This window comes from Dermacentor variabilis, chromosome 2, assembly GCF_050947875.1.
Source record: "Dermacentor variabilis isolate Ectoservices chromosome 2, ASM5094787v1, whole genome shotgun sequence".
Lineage (NCBI taxonomy): Eukaryota > Metazoa > Arthropoda > Arachnida > Ixodida > Ixodidae > Dermacentor > Dermacentor variabilis.
This window is the reverse complement of record NC_134569.1, coordinates 176,083,951-176,101,860: the sequence shown is the minus strand read 5'-3', so window position 1 is coordinate 176,101,860 and position 17,910 is coordinate 176,083,951. Positions and strand designations below refer to the sequence as shown.

At 44.9% G+C, this 17,910-nt stretch overlaps 1 protein-coding gene across 5 annotated transcripts in view; it reads left to right on the top strand.

Annotated features, from left to right (window-relative positions):
* LOC142572956 (proline-rich protein 5-like) overlaps nt 1-14,337 on the top strand; it is a 65,804-nt gene extending 51,467 nt beyond the window's left edge. For 3 of the 5 annotated variants that reach the window (XM_075682438.1, XM_075682435.1, XM_075682434.1), the window contains 4 exons: nt 3,787-3,865; nt 6,253-6,320; nt 8,902-9,067; nt 13,987-14,337. In XM_075682438.1, coding sequence (XP_075538553.1) covers nt 3,787-3,865; nt 6,253-6,320; nt 8,902-9,067; nt 13,987-14,099 — 426 coding nt within the window. In that variant the 3' untranslated portion in view covers nt 14,100-14,337. The remainder of the gene's footprint in view (nt 1-3,786; nt 3,866-6,252; nt 6,321-8,901; nt 9,068-13,986) is intronic. The other 2 variants (XM_075682436.1, XM_075682437.1) reach the window with 2 other exon arrangements.
* The last annotated feature ends 3,573 nt before the right edge of the window (nt 14,338-17,910 follow it).

The window sequence follows — 17,910 nt, the reverse complement described above, 5'->3', positions numbered from 1 at the left end:
CTACAGGGATCATTTGTTCTCAGGGAGAAATTATTCTACAGGGAGAAATAGTGTTCAGGGAGTGTTTGTTCTCACTGATTGCAGCAGACACCTGATTTGATTTTTTACTACGTTCCTTGGGCTCGCGAAGCGATGTTTCTTAGCTCAAGGATCATGCAGAACCCTGCTCAAGCTTTACAATTGTGTTCGATCAGCTTTTATATGCAAGCAAGGTGGTCTTGTGGGCATTCAACTGGCGCTGGAGCCTCCTCATGCTTTATTAAGTTCGTTTACAGCACTGTACAGTCACGCGGATGGTTGCACAATATCGTACAGTAATGAATAAGTCATATCATTTGAAGCCAACAAGCACTGACACCGAGGACTACATAGGGGAAATTACTTGTGCTTAATAAATGATACGAAGAAATGATAAATTAATGGGAATTTCACTTATCGTTTCTTAATTTCCTTTATTAAGCACAATTACTTTCTCCTATGTTGTACTCGGTGTCAGTGTTTGTTGGCTTCTTATGGTATGACTAATAGAAATCGGGATCCTCCGTTAAACCCCTTTCTTCTCAGTAATGATACACAGCACTTGCCCAGGTGGTGTTCATAGTGTAGCAGATTAGACGGGCAGTCAAACGTCGGGTGGCAGGTTGGTGGGAATTCGGCTGCTTGCTTTTTTGTGTGAGTGAAAACCTTACACAAGAGGAAGGATTGCTCATAATAATTTGTACATACGTTGCCGACGCGCTTATGCGCGGAAGAAGCCCACAAGAGGGGGGGGGGAGGGGAGAAATGAAGTTGTAGTTCATATCAGTCGAACACAGTTATCAAAATATCACGCACTCATGAGTATGTATGGTTGTTTGAGACATCATTATAACAGCCTATAAGCCGGAACAGAAATTTAGCAACCCGAGAGTTGTGTCTGAGCCTCTACTACTGCTCTCTTTTAAAAATCAGGTTGCCGGAAGGTCGAAATTGCACATTTTGCGTCTTTTTATTGAAGTGCTAGGAGCACTGGGGCTTAGTCTCGACGACGCCTTCATACGAAGTCTCATTTTTCCAGACTCCCCAATTCTGCCAAATATTGTCAAATAGATGAAGTTCACTCGTCATTTGAGACGGTGAATGATTTCACTAGTAGAAAAAACCGAACTGAAATGCTTACGAACGGGCAGAAAACCTGTTGACCAAGCTGATCGATCTATAGAGCCGTGGTAACGAAATAGTTAAATCACTCATTTGCAGACATTTCAAAAAGACGTGCTACACACAGCAGTGAAGAGATTTCCCGTAAAAAAAATCTATGCCTCAGTTGCGTTGTCGCGAATGCTGCCTGTTGCTTGGACAAGAATAACGGTGAGAATAAAAAAAAATATTTAATTATGTTGTACTCACTGAGTTACAGGCTGCCGAAGCCCGGCGTTGGCGTACAATCTACAATTCCTTATGGCACGGCAGGCGGAAAAATACCAAATGGAATGAAGATACAAACGCTGCTGCAGTTTGCAGCTTGTCCGCAAAAATACATTTTGAAGTGACTGGAGATTTAAACATAGTGGTGCGTTTTCACCATGCCAATTCGCACACAGGCAAACGCACACTTCATGCATAGTGGTTTTCCATCAGTTTACCTTCAATTAGCCGAACTCTAGGAGCAACCAGAAAATAGATTTCCACAGATTTACTTAGGGTATAAGTATCAAACACCAATACTACAAAAAGAAACCTACATTCCTATATCTATATTTTCGCTTCACTCAAAAGCACAATTTTCGCCATACAAAAGTAGTGTTTGAACAAGTTCAGATAGCGCAAAAACTACCAATCAGATTCATTCCTTCACAATTTCATTGTCGCTGTGGATATTTTGTGTTCACAGATGAAACTCTAAATACTTGCAAGCTGATCACTAAAAATTATTTGGACGATGCTGTAGGTTCCCGTCCCGGGAAAAATGAATCTTCCTGTCTGTAGAGGGGCGCTATAACGTAAAACTATTCCAAACTTTTCTATTCCAATTCTGCAATCAGACCTCCGCGATTGGTGAAAAACTTTTTTGGACCAAAACCACTACACCTGTCTGTCACGCGACGTCACAAAAAGCGTGATAGCTCCCTATCTGATATGGCATCTACACACTGATTCTGCATGATTTGGCCGAACAAAAGAAAAATGGCTGTTTCTGATTCGACGCCTTTTCGCCATTAGCCCTCGGCTATTGGTCAAGAGTTTTTGGGCTGCACCCACTTCACCTGCCTGTCCCGCGACGTCACAAAATCGCAAAAACTCAACGCGTCAATGTGACGTGTACGCGTTAAAGATACATTAATATGCCGAACAAAACTGACTTTTCTGCTGAATAGCCACAGTATGCCCCGTTCCGAAAGGTATAGAAGATGGCTGCCGCCGATCGCTCAGGCAGTGGCTACTCGCACCTGCTTGAGAGCATGGGTTTATTTGCGTGTAGTAACACTTTTTGCGTAGCCTTGTAATGTTTTCGAGCAGTTTCGGCACGCTTACGTGCTCGTTCTGCCAACTCTTCTTTGCTGAGGATGCGTTTTAGCTCATTCTTAAGCTTCCGTTGCATGCCGCCGCAATTGTCGACGAGGCACCGCAAGCTAAGCAAGAGAAAGCGGACCAATCACAGACGCCGGCGCCGCCCTCTTCATCCGGTTAACGATTTTCAGTGAAGTGGCTCAGCCCCGTCGAATCCCTCTCCACTAGAGCATGCTCCTTGCCTCTTGTGAGCCAATTAGATAAGACAAGCCGCTCATTGTAGGCAATGTTATTCGTTTTTCAAGCAAACAAAACTAACCTCCGATGAACGAGGAGAGCGTTTGAATGGTCTGTTGAGACAACCCTGCGGGTGACCGCCCGATGCTTGTGTCGGTGGTTACGCATATCTCACGTCAGGAGATTGGAATAAAAATATATTGGAATAATTTTACGCTATAGGGCCCGAGGTCACGTATCAGACTCAACTAAAGCGTCAAATGCTTGTTTGGTACTTACACCGTTTGCAGTGTATGGCTCATGCAGCATATTCTGTCCGCCTATCTTTCAAACTGCGGCCCAGACTCAATTGTAACTTGTCCAGTTGGATCGGCCTTAGAGTTTACACCGGATAAAAATATTTGAGCGCAGCTCCTTGGCGCCCCTTTCTCCGGCGAGCCTCAACGTACCTCGTAGCCGAGCGAACTAGCCTATCGAAGTATGAAAGCGCGAATGCAGAGCGCAGCAGAGAATGAAAGACAGGGATAGGGAAGAGAACGCGAGGAGGAAAATGGAGGAGGGCTGTGCAACGGAACCATGATGCGAAAACCGCTTCGTGTTCTCCCTTTCTTCAAGTCCCGTGTTTTGCTTGCGGTAACTTCGCAAAATCATGAGCCACCGACTAGCCTACACCGACACTCAGCTATGCCTTGGATGCATTGCCACACCACCATGCCGTCATGACCTTTAAATCATCATCATTGCAGCTTGGCGATCTGATTCGGGTCATGTCATCGTCACGGCTTTCCCTCCCATTTTTTCCCTGTCAAAGTCATCTAAAAGTTCCTATACGCGTTGGAGAGCTGGTTGCTCGTAGCTGCTGCCTAAAGTGAGTTGAGACACTGCAGGAAACAAGTGCCCGAGGGTTTTTCTTGAAGTGTCAGTGCGATGTGTTCTCAGACATGGTTGCTCCGTTAAGCACACGGCCCGGCAGACTTTTGTTTAATGTGAAAGTGCACCTATTCTGGCAATTAATGATGGCATGACAATTTTAGGGCGTGCTACTGTGTGTCTTTGCAGGGCAAAGGGTCCACAACCGTGCGACAAGCATTCCTAGTGGTATTCCGAGACTCCGTGGTGACAAAGCTGGATCTTGAAGGTCCGTAAAATCATTTGTAACATGGAGTTCAATAATTAACTTTAATTATTGTCTACATTATACAATGTTTTTTTTTTTCATTTAATGCTTTGAACTGTCCTCTAGCCGATCAAAAGTACTTTTCCTTGTAGAGCGACATCAAGTATTGGAAGAGTTTTAAATTGAGATCTAGCATCATATCTTTTGTGAGTAGTGCTACAGTAGTAAAATATGTAAATACACTGGCTGTAACAATCTGTTACAGGCGAATCTCGTTGGCTGTCGTCGAATGATTTTGTACAACTGCTTTAAATATGCACAAGAGAAGCCCTTGAAAGAACTAGACAAAAAACAAGCAAAAGTTACCAAATATGACCCAATCTTACGGCTGCGAACTTAGTTAGGCCACGCCCCACTAGCATAATGATGCGACTAACAAGCGTGAATACACCGCAGTAAAAACGAATAACGGTACTACCCTGTCGGTTGCTAGCTCCTAATAATATCTCGGCCTGTGCGTTACTAGCAACCTTTCATGGAATATGCATGTTGCATATGTCACTAACAATGCTAACCGAAATTTAGGCTATTTGAGACGAAACTTTGCATCAGCAGCGAACTCAATAAAGCTTGCTCCATACAAAACACTCGCCCGTCTAAAATTAGAATATGCTTGTGCCATATGGGACCCTGCTCATGCCAATCTTGCCATTTCCCTTGAAAGCATTCAGAACCGCACCGCCCGTTTCATTCTTTGAAATTATTCTCGTCATTCTAGCGTCACGTTCATGAAAACAACACTAGATCTACCTGACCTTTGGTTACGTCGCAAGTACTTTCGTCTCTGTCTTTTTCGTAGAATATTTTACTTCAACCATTCTCTTGAAAGAAAATCTTTTCACCGCACCAAGTTACATCTCATCTCGCATCGAACATCAACATAAAATTGAAGTGCTGTCTTGTCGAACTAAATTGTTCCATTCTTCCTTTTTACCAAGAACAGCCATTGAATGGAACCGCCTCCACAGTCTGAATTTGTGACACCACTAACTTCAATATCGCCATTCAGTGTGCTTTATAGTTTGATTTCCTATTCTTGCCTTGTACTGCAATTATTCTACATTGTTACCACTCCTTTTTGTTGTGGCTACTAGGCCCTGAAAGTATGTAAAATGAATAAATAAATAAATGAATAAGTAAATAAATAAATTAATTAATCTAGAACCGCACGCACTGCACTTGTGTAGAACACAAATACTGGTCAACTACCCCGATGTTCACGTTAAAGCTTCCGACACGAACAGCAATCGTCGTGGCCCAATGCTAAAGCATTTGCAGAAATATTTACTTACATATCTCGCATCGTCCGACGAACTTATACCCGGCATTTAAAGGTGAAAAACACCCGCTTTAGTAAGTGTAAAGACCTCGCAGGATTACTTTCGATATTTTGTCAATTATCTAGCTTAGTCGATAAGGGACAATCTTGCTAGTTCATTATATTAGGATTGTCAACCCTGTCATGGAAACTTAAACTACACCGAGAAATATCTCGCCCGTGCAATGTTTTCGCTATCTACATCAACGTTAGCATTAAAGCTTCGGACACGAATGGAAAGCTTTGTGGCCAAATCCTAACTCTTTTGCAGAAATATATACTTGCATCTTTCGTATAATGCGATGTGTATATCCTGGGTTTAAGGGATAAAAAACCGCTTTAGTAAGGTTAAATAAATCAAAGGATTACGATCGATATTTTGATAATTATCTAGTCTTGGCTAGCAGGGAAGTCCTTACAAATTCCTTATATTTGGATTGTAAACACTGTCTCTAAAATCAAATTGCGTCGACAAATATTTTACGCATGCAATAGTGCGCCCATAACGTCACGTACGGTTTACTCATAAACGCGGTACCGCGCTTTTTGTTGCTTTTTTTTTCTTTCTTTCTTTGTTGCGTTTCCTTTCTTGAAAACGCCGCGCCCACTACTTTCCTGTCGGCAATGCTGTCATGCTCATAACGCGCATGGTGTTCTTTACTGGGAAGTACGGGGCTTGCAGCGTTAAAGCAAGGAAATGCGGACAAGACAGATGACGTTTGTTGTTGTGTGGCAAGATAGGACTCAAAAGGTGTAACCTTTTTTTAGAGTGTAGTTTTGAAGCGCGCACTTGATTGCATATTGGTGGGCATGGCTGTTGCGGAAAAACCTTGTTTTCGTTTCCTCATACGTAAACAGCAAATTTGCAGCAGTCAACATATTCATATCCTAACCCGACAGTGGCGTGCATGTAGTTGCATCTTACTTACATTGTGGCACTTCGCACTGAAATGATGAGGTGATGAACGAACGTGGCACTGCTTTTGACCTACACTTTGGGAAACTCTCATCACCATGCTTTTATCTGCAGAGCTCATCAACGAGGATACCCGCCACTCCGTTCCCGATGGAATGCGACATATGCTTCTGATCCTCTACGTAAGCCCAATCCATCTTCTTAGTAAATTCGCCATTTATTCGAATGAAATAATCGATAACTAGATATGGCGCATAATCTTTTTATTGCGGTAGCAACTATATAGATACCCCAGACGCATTTCTGCCGTCGTTGTCGGCGTCGCGATAACATCGTCATCATGCGCTGTAAGCTGTATGTGCGAGAGAAAGCATGCGAAGGTTAGTCGACGATGGCGGCTAAATGTCGCACGCGCGAGGGAGGAACGTGGGCAGAAAGCGCTCCGTCTTCCGTCGCCCATTGCACAGGGCGAATGGGAGGGAGAGGTGGGGGGGGGGGGGCAGTATACACCGCATGCTGCGGCGTATGGCGCGGCCGCGCGGGCACGATCTTGAAGGCGATGTGCAATGGGACAGAGTGTGCACCGAGTGCTCATAGCTTAATGTGCACTGTGCTTTCGCCGCTTAGTTTGCGTTGAACCGAGAGACAGCGTGAAGGTTATTTCGCTCGCTTCTGCGGCCGCACTTCCTCACTCAAGCGTTATGACGGCGAGCTTCTGCAGTTATCGAGTGAGATGTGTTCACGTTTGCTGATGCGCGCTTGACACCATGCTTGGTAATTTAGCTAACAAGCTGATGTTCACTCGTTTACACGGCCGATAAAACTAGTAACTTGATATAGCTGTGGACTAATTTGCAATCGCGATCGACGCTTCGCCTTTTGGGCGAAACTGCGACTTTTTGGAAATATACAATAAAATAGTGGGGCGCGATCGTCATTAGGTTGCTGATATGTTCTGTTGAGTCAACCATAGATAGCGCACCTATGTTTTCCAGAAAATCTGAGTACTGCATTAATGGAAATGTTATATTACCGAAAAATACTTAGTGATGTGTTAAAACTGTAAAATATGTTATCGCTGCGATATGCTGCCTGCCTTTTCTATAGTCGTCCACTACGCGTTGTGAAGGTAACGCTAGTGGGATACGTCTAATAATCAGCGTTAAAGCTTCCGCCTTTGCTGTTACGTGAGCTGATGCATACTTTCTAAGGGACACCTTCGATTGTCATTGCTCAGGATCGTCGTCAAAGAAAGCTTTTGTTAATTGCAGCAACAGTATACATTCACATTAAATGACGATAGAGTACTCTGGAGCTGTAAAAAGGTTTATGGAAAATTTTTGCATACAGAAATAACAACAAGCCGACTATATTGCTTAGTTGATGCGGCTCGCCACTGAAACAATAAGAGAAGTAGGTGGACTGTTCAAAAGGCTTTGATCACAGCTGTCCTGGCGTTGTTGCTTCGGACATACATGGCAGGGTCTTCTATAGATAACTAGGATGCAGCAGGATCCCTTACAGACAGGCTCTATTAAAGAGAATTCTCTGATGAGCTGAGCAGATTCGGAATTTTTTTGTTCTAGTAGATTCATTGTACTCATTAGCAACTTGTCTCCTCGTAAGATCTTTTGTGAATAACTATATTTCACTGCACCAACAGAGCTCGATGCAGGAACTTTTTGAGATGAAACGGGGATGCAATATCAATAGATCTCGTGCCATGGAAGTCTTCGCATTGCCACGACTTGAACTGGGTGGAGGGCCGCAGCAAATATGACCCTCTGTGCGAGCGAAAACCTATTACAACAAAGAATAAAAATTGCGATAGCAGTTACATGGACTCTCCAAGCGAATTTTCGGCGTCGGCATTACTGTGAGGTTCCGGTTATAGTTAAGTATATGTACGCTATATGTAACGCCTTATTATATGGCATGCGGTATATGGCTATTATATTACCACACCTTTCTATCGGTTAAGTTGCGAGTATCAGGTCCTACGTTCTTGACAAAATTATTCCTGAGGATTTTGAATATGGTAGTCCACGGACAAATGTCATGAAACAAAACACCGACAGAGCATGCATTTTATCTTAAATTTTCTCAGATTTAAATATCAAAAGTGCGATGCAATTGCAGCTGAAACTGGAAAATTACGTCATTTTACAGGCGCGTATCTGCACTACTTGCGGGATTGACCCAGAAAAGTGGTTCGAAACATACACGATACAAAAATGTGGTAAAGTCGCTAATGATGACGTTGGCTTTTGTTATTAACGTAAGTGAAATTGTACGAAAGGAGTATTCAAATAGAGGACCCCTAGGACAACGGCTCGTTTTTACTTAGCTTACGTTTACAAGTAATGCTGCTACTACAGCTACGAGCGTTACAATATGTGTAATAATGTTCTACCATGGTGATATCGCATTTATTGCTTCGCCTTTATGTCGAAACTGTGTTTTTTTTTTCTTTCGTTGTCACTAACGGATAGTTTTACAAAAGTACGATTGTTTTAAATATCGAAGCATAGGAAACAGTTCAGTGGTGGATGACAGGAAGAAAAAGGCGTGGAAGCGAGCGCGACACAGGCAGAGCTAGCGCAAGGAATCGTGGAATGTTGAAAGAAATGCAGTCATTTTAAATTGTGTTAACGTCTACCTGCTTTTCCTAAAAGCGTAGACGATGACAGGCATCATAAACGTTCGTAACGAGCGTCAGTGTGAAGCCAGTGCTTTAGAGTTTGCTGACCTGTTTCTGCGCAGAATGTGAGCGACAGTTACCCACCAACAAAAACGAAGCTGAAGCTCGAAGGACTTCTTGCGCGGCTCGTGGTTCCATTCTTGGGATTTCAGGGCCTCTACGAAGGCAAGCCAGAACCCACTGTGAAATCTGCTGAGCCTGAGGTCGCCGCACGACGAAAGTCTGCAGGTGAGCGTCGGCTTCCGGCTTCCTTGTCATCTCCTGCTGTTTATCCGTGAAGCAGCAGTGCAAGAAATTTTTATTTGGAACACTAAGGAAGAGCCGTAGGCATTCACGACTCTTCTTTCACATCCTGTTAAAATCCTAGTGAGTCGTGACAAAAGGAAAACGCATTTCAGTGATTATAAGTAATAGAGGCAGTTTGAAGGGCAACCAGTTAATTTTCTCACAGCAACTGCAATGAGGGTTAGTGAAAATGCTTTATTAGGTTCATGTGCATTGAGGTGGCATAGTTTTGTTGGTCAGTAATCTACCGTGTGAATACTAAATGGCTTCTCTGCGCTAAGCTTGAAGGTTATGTTTATGTTTACCATGCGCCGTTACTTCAGAAAATAGGAAACGCAAGGGCAAAAGGTGAGTGGCGATGCCACCTTGAAGTTCACCAACCACCATCTCGTGAGGTCACGAATTCCGACTGCTCTTACCCGGACGCACTGCGTTGGTAATAGGCGCAGAGGAATTAGCCTTCCCTTGAAAGTAGCGGAAGAGCTAAGCTGCCATGAAGTACAAAGTGGCACATGCCTAATTACTAAAATAGACTTGGCTTTTTTGGTACAAATCACGCGTAAAACGCGCGGAGCCGGCCTTAATGCTTGTATGTAACTCTGTAAGGTCAATCGGGCCACTGCATGTAGAGTCTCACAATGTTATCTTACTGCGACTGAGCACGAATGTGCGTCAGAGCTGCAGGCTCTCCTTTAGTGTGTCATGATCGAGGAACCATTTGCCGTCAGTTCCACGACAGGTAAATCTTTTTCCCCTATAGTGTTGTTTCGCCGCTTTGCGTGTAACAAAAGCTCTCGAGGAAAAAAAAATCCTGCAAGCGGAATAAAACCAAACTGAACCCAAATGGTAAGGCAGTCAAATAGCATATGCCACCTTAGTGCAATTAGCGGACGAATGCTCGCTGCGGTTTAATCAGCATTTAAAAATAATGTGTATCTTAAACAAGTGTACAAAAGTGTCCCGAGAAAAAGTCGACTAGATGCACCATATAACGTGAGAACGTTGACGCGATGATGTGCTAGGAATGCTATTTGTGAAAAACGAAGCACTGCTCTAAAATGGGTTTAGAAAAAGTGCTTCCCATATGGTTACGCCGATTGCTTCGCGCCAGAGTAGGCTTCACTGCTGTATTGATATCCCGGATTCCCGGACTTATACGCAATATCACGAACCTTCTTTAGACCGTAATCGATTATCATTAAAGTGACACTACTTGCTTAAAGTTCAACAGTAGCCAGCCATTGCACTACATACGCGTTATCTTATACTATGAAACCATCCATTCGGTGGAAATAAACTCCACAGGAGTCGTTTTATGTTAGAGGCTGCTATCTATTGGAAATAAAACTCGTTGACTGGGGCTGTGGAACAAGCTGAAGTAGATTTTCAATTGTTCGGTGACTCATTTGGAGAAACGAAACACGGAAATAGCACGTAAACTAAGAATACATTGCTGTGCTTTGCCTTGAGGCAAAGCGGAAGGGTGGTTCTAAAAATTAATCTGCAGAAAACTAAAGCAATTATTAGTAATCTCGGAAGAGAACAGCAGTTTACGATAGGTAGCGAGGCACTGAAAGTGGTAAGGGACTAAATATACTTGAGGCAGGTAGTGACCGCGGACCCGAATGAGGAGACTGGAATATCAGAAGAATAAGAATGGGCTGGGGTGCGTTTGGCAGGCATCCTAAGATCATGAACAGCAGCTTGCCATTATCCCTCAAGAGAAAAGTGCATAACAGCTGTGTCTTACCAGTACTCACGTACGGGGCAGAAACCTGGAGGCTTACGAAAAGGATTCTACTTAAATTGACGACGACGCAACGAGCTATGGAAAGAAGAATGATGGGTGTAACGTTAACGGATAAGAAAAGAGCAGGTTGGGTGAGGGAACCAACGCGAGTTATTGACATCTTAGGTGAAATGAAGAAAAAGAAATGGGCATGGGCAGGACATGTAATGAGGAGGGAAGATAACCGATAGTAATGAAGGGTTACGGACTGGATTCCAAGGGAAGGGAAGCGTAGCAGGGGAAGGCAGAAAGTTAGTTGGGCGGATGAGGTTATCAACTTTGCAGGGACAACATGGCCACAATTAATACATGACCAGGGTAGTTGGAGAAGTATGGGAGAGGTCCGTGCCCTGCAGTGGGCATAACCAGGCTGATGATGATGATGACGATGACCTTGATATGTAGTGTATATATATATATATATCTCCAGGTATTTGATGCTCATGCATCTCAAACAGAAATATGTGGCAGTTGCATTCATGCCAGCTCGGTGGGAGACGTGTGTTTGTTAACTAGTGTTGTGGGACATTTCCTGCAGTAGACACAATGGTCACCGAACCATGGAATGACGGCGTCATTTGCGCCGTCTCTTTATGTGGACTACGAGCACTAAACTTTAGCAGTCCCCACTAGGACAGTATGCGAGTACCTTGCGTAACGAAAGCAGGACAGGCAGACTAAAACAAAAATAATGTAAATTAGCTACGCTTAATGGGAGGAATTCTCGGGGAACATAAAACATGCTGATAGCAGGAACGGTTGACGGAAACAGCCTTGTGCCCTTTTAAAACAGTATGCAAAAAATGTGTCGCACGACTTCCTTCTGCGAACAACCAACCCGATACAAGCGTGGATGAAATTTAAATACAACAGGTTTTTATTCCCGTTCCCGAAACTTATCTTCAAAAAAGAAATTATCGGTGATAGTGCACGGAAAAAGGACGACATTCCACCCTGCTTCTCTACTTTTGCAGCAGCTACTAGTGGTACGCGAAAGTATTTCGGCTGTCTTCATATACACGCATGTCTGGCAATAGATTCAAAATAATGTAATATATATCTAAACATGACCACTTCATATTAAGCATGCACACATAGTCAATTTATATTTGGCCAGGACAGTTTGGTACTTTATGTCTTGCGGAGAATTATTTGACTATGTTTTTATTCTTAGCTCGCTTCTTCACAAGGTCCATATTTTCATAGATATCCATATAGATCCATCATGCGCCCGTACAGCCTTATTTTAACGTAGCAGTAAATTAAGTTGGTTATTTTGCGTAAATAAAAAACACCTAAATACCTTGTTAAGGATTCGCAGCGGTAGCAGCTTGAGAAAGCTGGTGATTCGTGCTGTCGTAGATAGTGCAACTAGGACGTGCTTTATTGGGCAAAGGTGTCCGTGCTGGTTTAGCACTGACAGGCATAGAAGTGGACAGAAAAGACGCTCCTTTCATTCAACTGTCGCTTTCTGGAAAAGTATCTCACCTTCGAGCTGAAATACGCACGCGCTAGCAGCCGGAAGTAATAAAGTATAGGCTAATAACGTTAAAAAAGTTTGATGTCGCCACAGAAACACTAGGTACAGCCGGGGGAACTGAATCTTTAGTCATTATTCATATACTACAATTGTTTGTCCATCAGATGCTCTTAAGTCATGTTGGTGAATGTATTTGTATGTGAGCTGCTTAGTCTGGCCTCTAGAATTTCTCTTTCCACGACGTACTGCCGAGGTTTCTACCAACAATGTTGTGCTAGCCAATGAAGGCATTGCCCAGTTTAATTCAAAGGCATCAATGGTCTGGTGCGCAGACAAATTATTGTATTTCTATGTTTTACGTTTCAAAATAAACAGTATAGAAGTTTAAAGAATACAGTTAGGCAACATCTATGAAAGTGCGTCGGGAAAGGCGTGCCTCCGCCTAGGGGCTTCGTAAACGTTAAGCACTGTCAGAGTCGGTCATTGAGGCCGGGACCCATCTTGCCTATAGAAACCTTCCAACAGCTGAGTGGAGTTTCGGTTGCCATCTAGGTAGCGCAAGGGACGATCATTCTTGTGTGTCAATCTTCACACGCTGTCTTCTAGATAAGCGCATTTGTGTGCCTGAAAGGGGCTTTGAAGACAACGGCTTCAACACGTCTTTGCTCCTTATTATTTAGGCCCTGGTTTTAAGCCTATGCAACTTCGACGCACTGCTTGACCCTTTCGCTTATTCGTGGTGTAATTTTGAGCATGATCTTAACTTTCTCTTCAAGCGATGCTGTCACAGCAATCAGCAGGCTGGAAAAGAAACCAGGACTTCACAGACGATGGTCGACTTTGTGCGCACGCGACTAAACTAACCGCTGTATTCATAAACGCATCTTAGCTTGAAGCCCATGCTTCCCTTGATATAAATTACGCCTGTCATGAACGCTCTAAAAGAAATGCATTTAGCGTCTTGGGCACATACACGCTAGGCGTCATTTTGGTCAAGTGAAGCATGGGCTTCAATCAAGATGCATTTCTGAATACAGGTGTAAGGCTGACTTGCTGTACGCGCAGACTGATTCCACTACGCCATGACCATGTGTCCCGTTCTAATATCTTTCTTTTTTTGGGGGAAAAGCAATAATGACGTTAAAAAAGCTACTTTGGATCTTCGCTGTTATATGCAGCCCTTATATTGCAATCCCGTCACCTAGTAGGATGACGAAAAGTGAGCTTTCTGTTTGTCTGGCCACTTATAGGTCTAGTGATGGCGCCTGTAAACTGCGTATGTATAGCATAGTTCCTCCATAACGTAGTCGCTGGCGCTATACTTTGCGACCCCTGGTGGTAATATTCAATAGAAAAGGTCACAAAAGTACCAAGAAAAGTAGAGCAGTTAGAAAAATATGACAAAATTGATCTTTATAAGTGAGTCAACAAATTTAGTTCATATCATGAACTATATTTTTCTGTGTTGAAGTACAGTAGGTTTCGCGATCGTCCTCCTTTCGTTATGCTGCGTAAAGCATTGATGAATGTGGCATAGTAGGAACATAAGTAGAAGACTCAAAGCACCCTTTTTGTTAATTTTTTTACTTTCAGATGGTGTACCGCTACCTAGGAAGTTGTCCCGACCAATGAGCTCCCAGCCTCGTCAGATCGAAACATTGCATGAGCTTTTCCTCACAGCTCTCAGAAAGCAGCCAGATTTGTAGTCGGTATACATCTCCTGCGTCTACAGTGTATATAGCGCATCGTCACTGCAGAATACATGGAACCTAATAAACAGTTCGAAGGTGTTCACTGTTGTTTGTTTTACGCTATTAGGTGCAGCTGCAGCGCTGTCGCTTCGGCTGACGGGATCATTTCTGTAACACACTATCTCATGTGCGATGCATCGTAGCTGATGCAGAGAAGTTGAGGATCAACAAGGTGCGGCATGACAAGCTTCTACATTCTGTAGGCCAGCGGAAAACACAACACGGCTGAGACATCAGGGCGGACTTTCAGGACATTCGTTTGACAGCTAGGTTGTTACCAAAGAATGCGTATCTGTGGCATGCTCTGTGTGAATAAACTTACAAATGGGATAGAGACGTCAAAGTGGCTGTGATAAATTTCCATCCTTGCAACGCAATGACAGCCGGTTCTTAAAAGGGAGGCTTCCTCGCCGTTTCCCCAGCTCTGCGTGTGCTGAATACGGCTGGCTTGCCGTATTACACAAGCCCGCTACCTACTATTCTCAACAGGACTGCCCACTCGGCAGTGGGTAGTGTGGTGTCCACAACCAAGCTGCGTTGCGTCTTCGCGACGCTAGGGAAGCATAGACGGCTCTAAAATACCGTTATGGTTTTGTATTTTTTATTTGTGGCGATGAGGGCCGAGAGGCAAGCAGCGATGAAGTCAATACAGCAAGCATTGAATCATGGAGTTCAGTTTCCTTGAATTTGCGTAATTCCTGTAGGAATTCATATAAGGTATGCGTAAACATGAAATCAAACATTGCTTAGCGCCTATTCTCCGTGTATGCGCGAGAATATACTAAATATAATTACTTCTCTAAATATAATCATTGTGCTACGAGGTTTATTGTCTATTAGCGGTATTCGCCGTCACGTGGAGTCCAGCGCATAGAGCTGTTAAGCAATTCCAGCCTAGCGCCAGCACGAGGAAGAAAAGCCAAACGAACCCTTTGGTCTTTGTCTTTCCCATTTCACGAACCATGCGGCCGCAGAAAAGCTTGTGCTATGTTCGTCCTTACAATCACCCAACGAGAGAGGAATAGGCATCCTGACGACTCACGGTGACGACACGGTAAGAGGATCGTAATACGGTTTAAGCCGGTTTATGTGCACTGTCTCACGACCGCGAAGCCGCAAGTCGTCAGGTGGAGTGAAAGGTTCAACCACACTGTTAGTGCAGATGTACAGGCGACGATACAATAGGGTCCGCGGTATTGAGCCAGCAGCTTAGATGAAAGACCTGGAACGTGAGGTGGAATCCATAACCAAACGAGATAGCCGACGAGTCGAAGTGCTCAGGTCGTTGTTATCCCGATTCTGGTGGTGAGTTTCACCCTCCGTCGTTAAGGTAAGTGCAAGTTGGTGGAATTCTTGAGCGTACTTGGCTACTTATGATATGGGCCTAAATTTGGAGGCATCCTGAATGCAGCGTCTAACCAACACTCGACGGCGTCTGTCGCAGAGCATCTGGCAGTGGCGCTGGCTCTGTGCGAATCCGGGTGCACCCAGGTCTTCAAGGACTCCAGGTCTGCGACGATGGTCTTTCTTGCCGGCTCGGTCTCGGCCGAGGCTGCGGCGATGCTGAGGACCCGCAAACCAGGCACGGCCCGTCACGTCATCACTTGGTTCCTAGCTCACATGGGCCGGAAGGTCTCTTCTGGCTCGATCAACCCCGATGAGCTGACGGACGACCAGGCGCGAAGTCTCGTCAACCTCGCTGATCCGAACGGCCCGGCTTCGTAGGGGATCCACCGAACCTCGGACCCATTGCTTACTGTCCACGACATCACTGCTCACTACCAGCTGGAACGCAGGCAGTTTCCCACTCCTCACCCGAAGCTAGGCAGACCTCAGGCCTCGGTGCTGAGAGTGCTGCAGACGGGCTCCTTTGCGTCTCGATACAGGCTGAGCCACTACACTCCGGGTGTGGGTCCCCGCTGCCCCGAACGCGGAAAGGAATGGTCCGCATTGAACCACATACTCTGACAATGGTCTGGGTTGCACCACTCGACTTTCAACAGCCAAGAAGACTGGGAAGAAGCTGTCAAGAGCGACGACCTTCAAGTACAGCTTCGGGCTGTCCAAAGGGCCTGCGACAAGGCTGAATATTACGGATTCCGCCCCGGGCGCGGTTGGGGCCTGTGACTACGACAACGTAGTCCCTTAGGACTAAATAAAGTTTCTTGTCTGTGTGTCTGTCAGGCTGTCCGGTTAGCATGACAATACTGTTTCGAGCGTGCACAAGGGTTCTAGCCCATAAAACAGAAAATAACGGCGAAAAATCCGTGGTTGCTTGAGTCGCGGTGTTGTAAGCACAGGTTACGAAGGGGTGAACTATGTCCAAGTTGGAGTAATCCGACGCGTCGTATGTAGTGAGCATGTCGTCAAGAATGCGATTTAAGCGCTCATTTAATCCATTGGTCTGAGATGTGCGGTGGACGACCTGGCACTCGGCAAGCAGGGCTTCAACCACTTGGGAAAGAAAAATGACCTCTGTCACTGAGGTGTCCTCGAGGAGCGCCATCTCGAAGCACGAAATCGCTCAGGATGAAGAAATCAACGTCGCGAGCTGTAGCGGCAGGGAGCGCAGCTGTCTCAGCTTATTGAGTGAGCAACCCCCAACCGCAAATTTACTCTCCAATGTTGTCTAGGCTGGGCTTTTTCTTGGTTTTTTCTAGACTTGTACCTAAAGCAGGAAGAAGTTAACCAGCTCGAGGGTGTGATAGGCCTACTTTTAAGTGAGAGAAAATGAGGCTAATGTGTGTAAATCCATTACTTGACAGTCACCAAGCCTAGCCACCATACCGCCTCTCCAAAACTTATCCAAAGCCTAATCAAAAGCTAAATTCTAGGATTTTATTTGCTAAAACAGCAACAGGATTAAGAACCATGCCTTAGAGGGCGACTACGGTATAATTTTGGCGAAGTGGGGTTCTACAATATTGCACGGTACGCGGGTATCGCCGCCATCCATCAAAATGCACCTGCCATGGCGAAGATTCGATCCCGCACACTCGGGCTTAGCAGTGCAATGGCAAAGCCACTACGCCGCCACGACGGGTTGCAAAAAGCGTGAAACAAATCTCTTCCAGCTAACCATCATATGATGCGAAATCACACAATGATGCATTCCAACGTAGATTGCAATAGGTTAGGAATAATTCACTGACCAGCAAGCGTAAATTGCAGGAAAACAGCCCTGAAGAAAACAGCAGCCGCAGCTAGGCATAGACGACTAAAGAACGGCAGTGCAAGCCGGATGACCAAACTCTTGCGGGGCTCGTTGATATTTTCCACTCTGCCAGGAAAGCCGCCCCAAGACAAACTTTGAGCGCCCTTATCAGCTGCTCATGCGGAGGACAAGAAGGCGCTGATACCAGGATGGCTATGGTTGTGCAGCTTGTTGAGGGCACAGTGATGCGATGAGTGCACGCAGGGCCTGTACCGGCTGGTGAATATTTCACAATACACGAATATTTGTGACCCAGGGAACCGAAGTTGCGGTAGCTAACGCGATAGAAATGTAGGCGTCCCTTCGAAAGAGACTGATACAGAGACGCGATGTGCGGTTCATGATTAGCCTAGGCGTAGCTGAGGCTGGCGTTGTCCGTCAGCTCGGTGCTGCTGCCCCATTTGGCGCTTCACTCTTAAAAAAATTGCGCCTCATGCGGCGTATCTTGTCCCACAGCAATAATCAGTAGCTGCCCTGCTTGCGTTTCCTTTCTACAAAACTCTGTGCTTGCTACTTTCCTTTCGAGAATGCTGATAACACGCATGCCGTTCA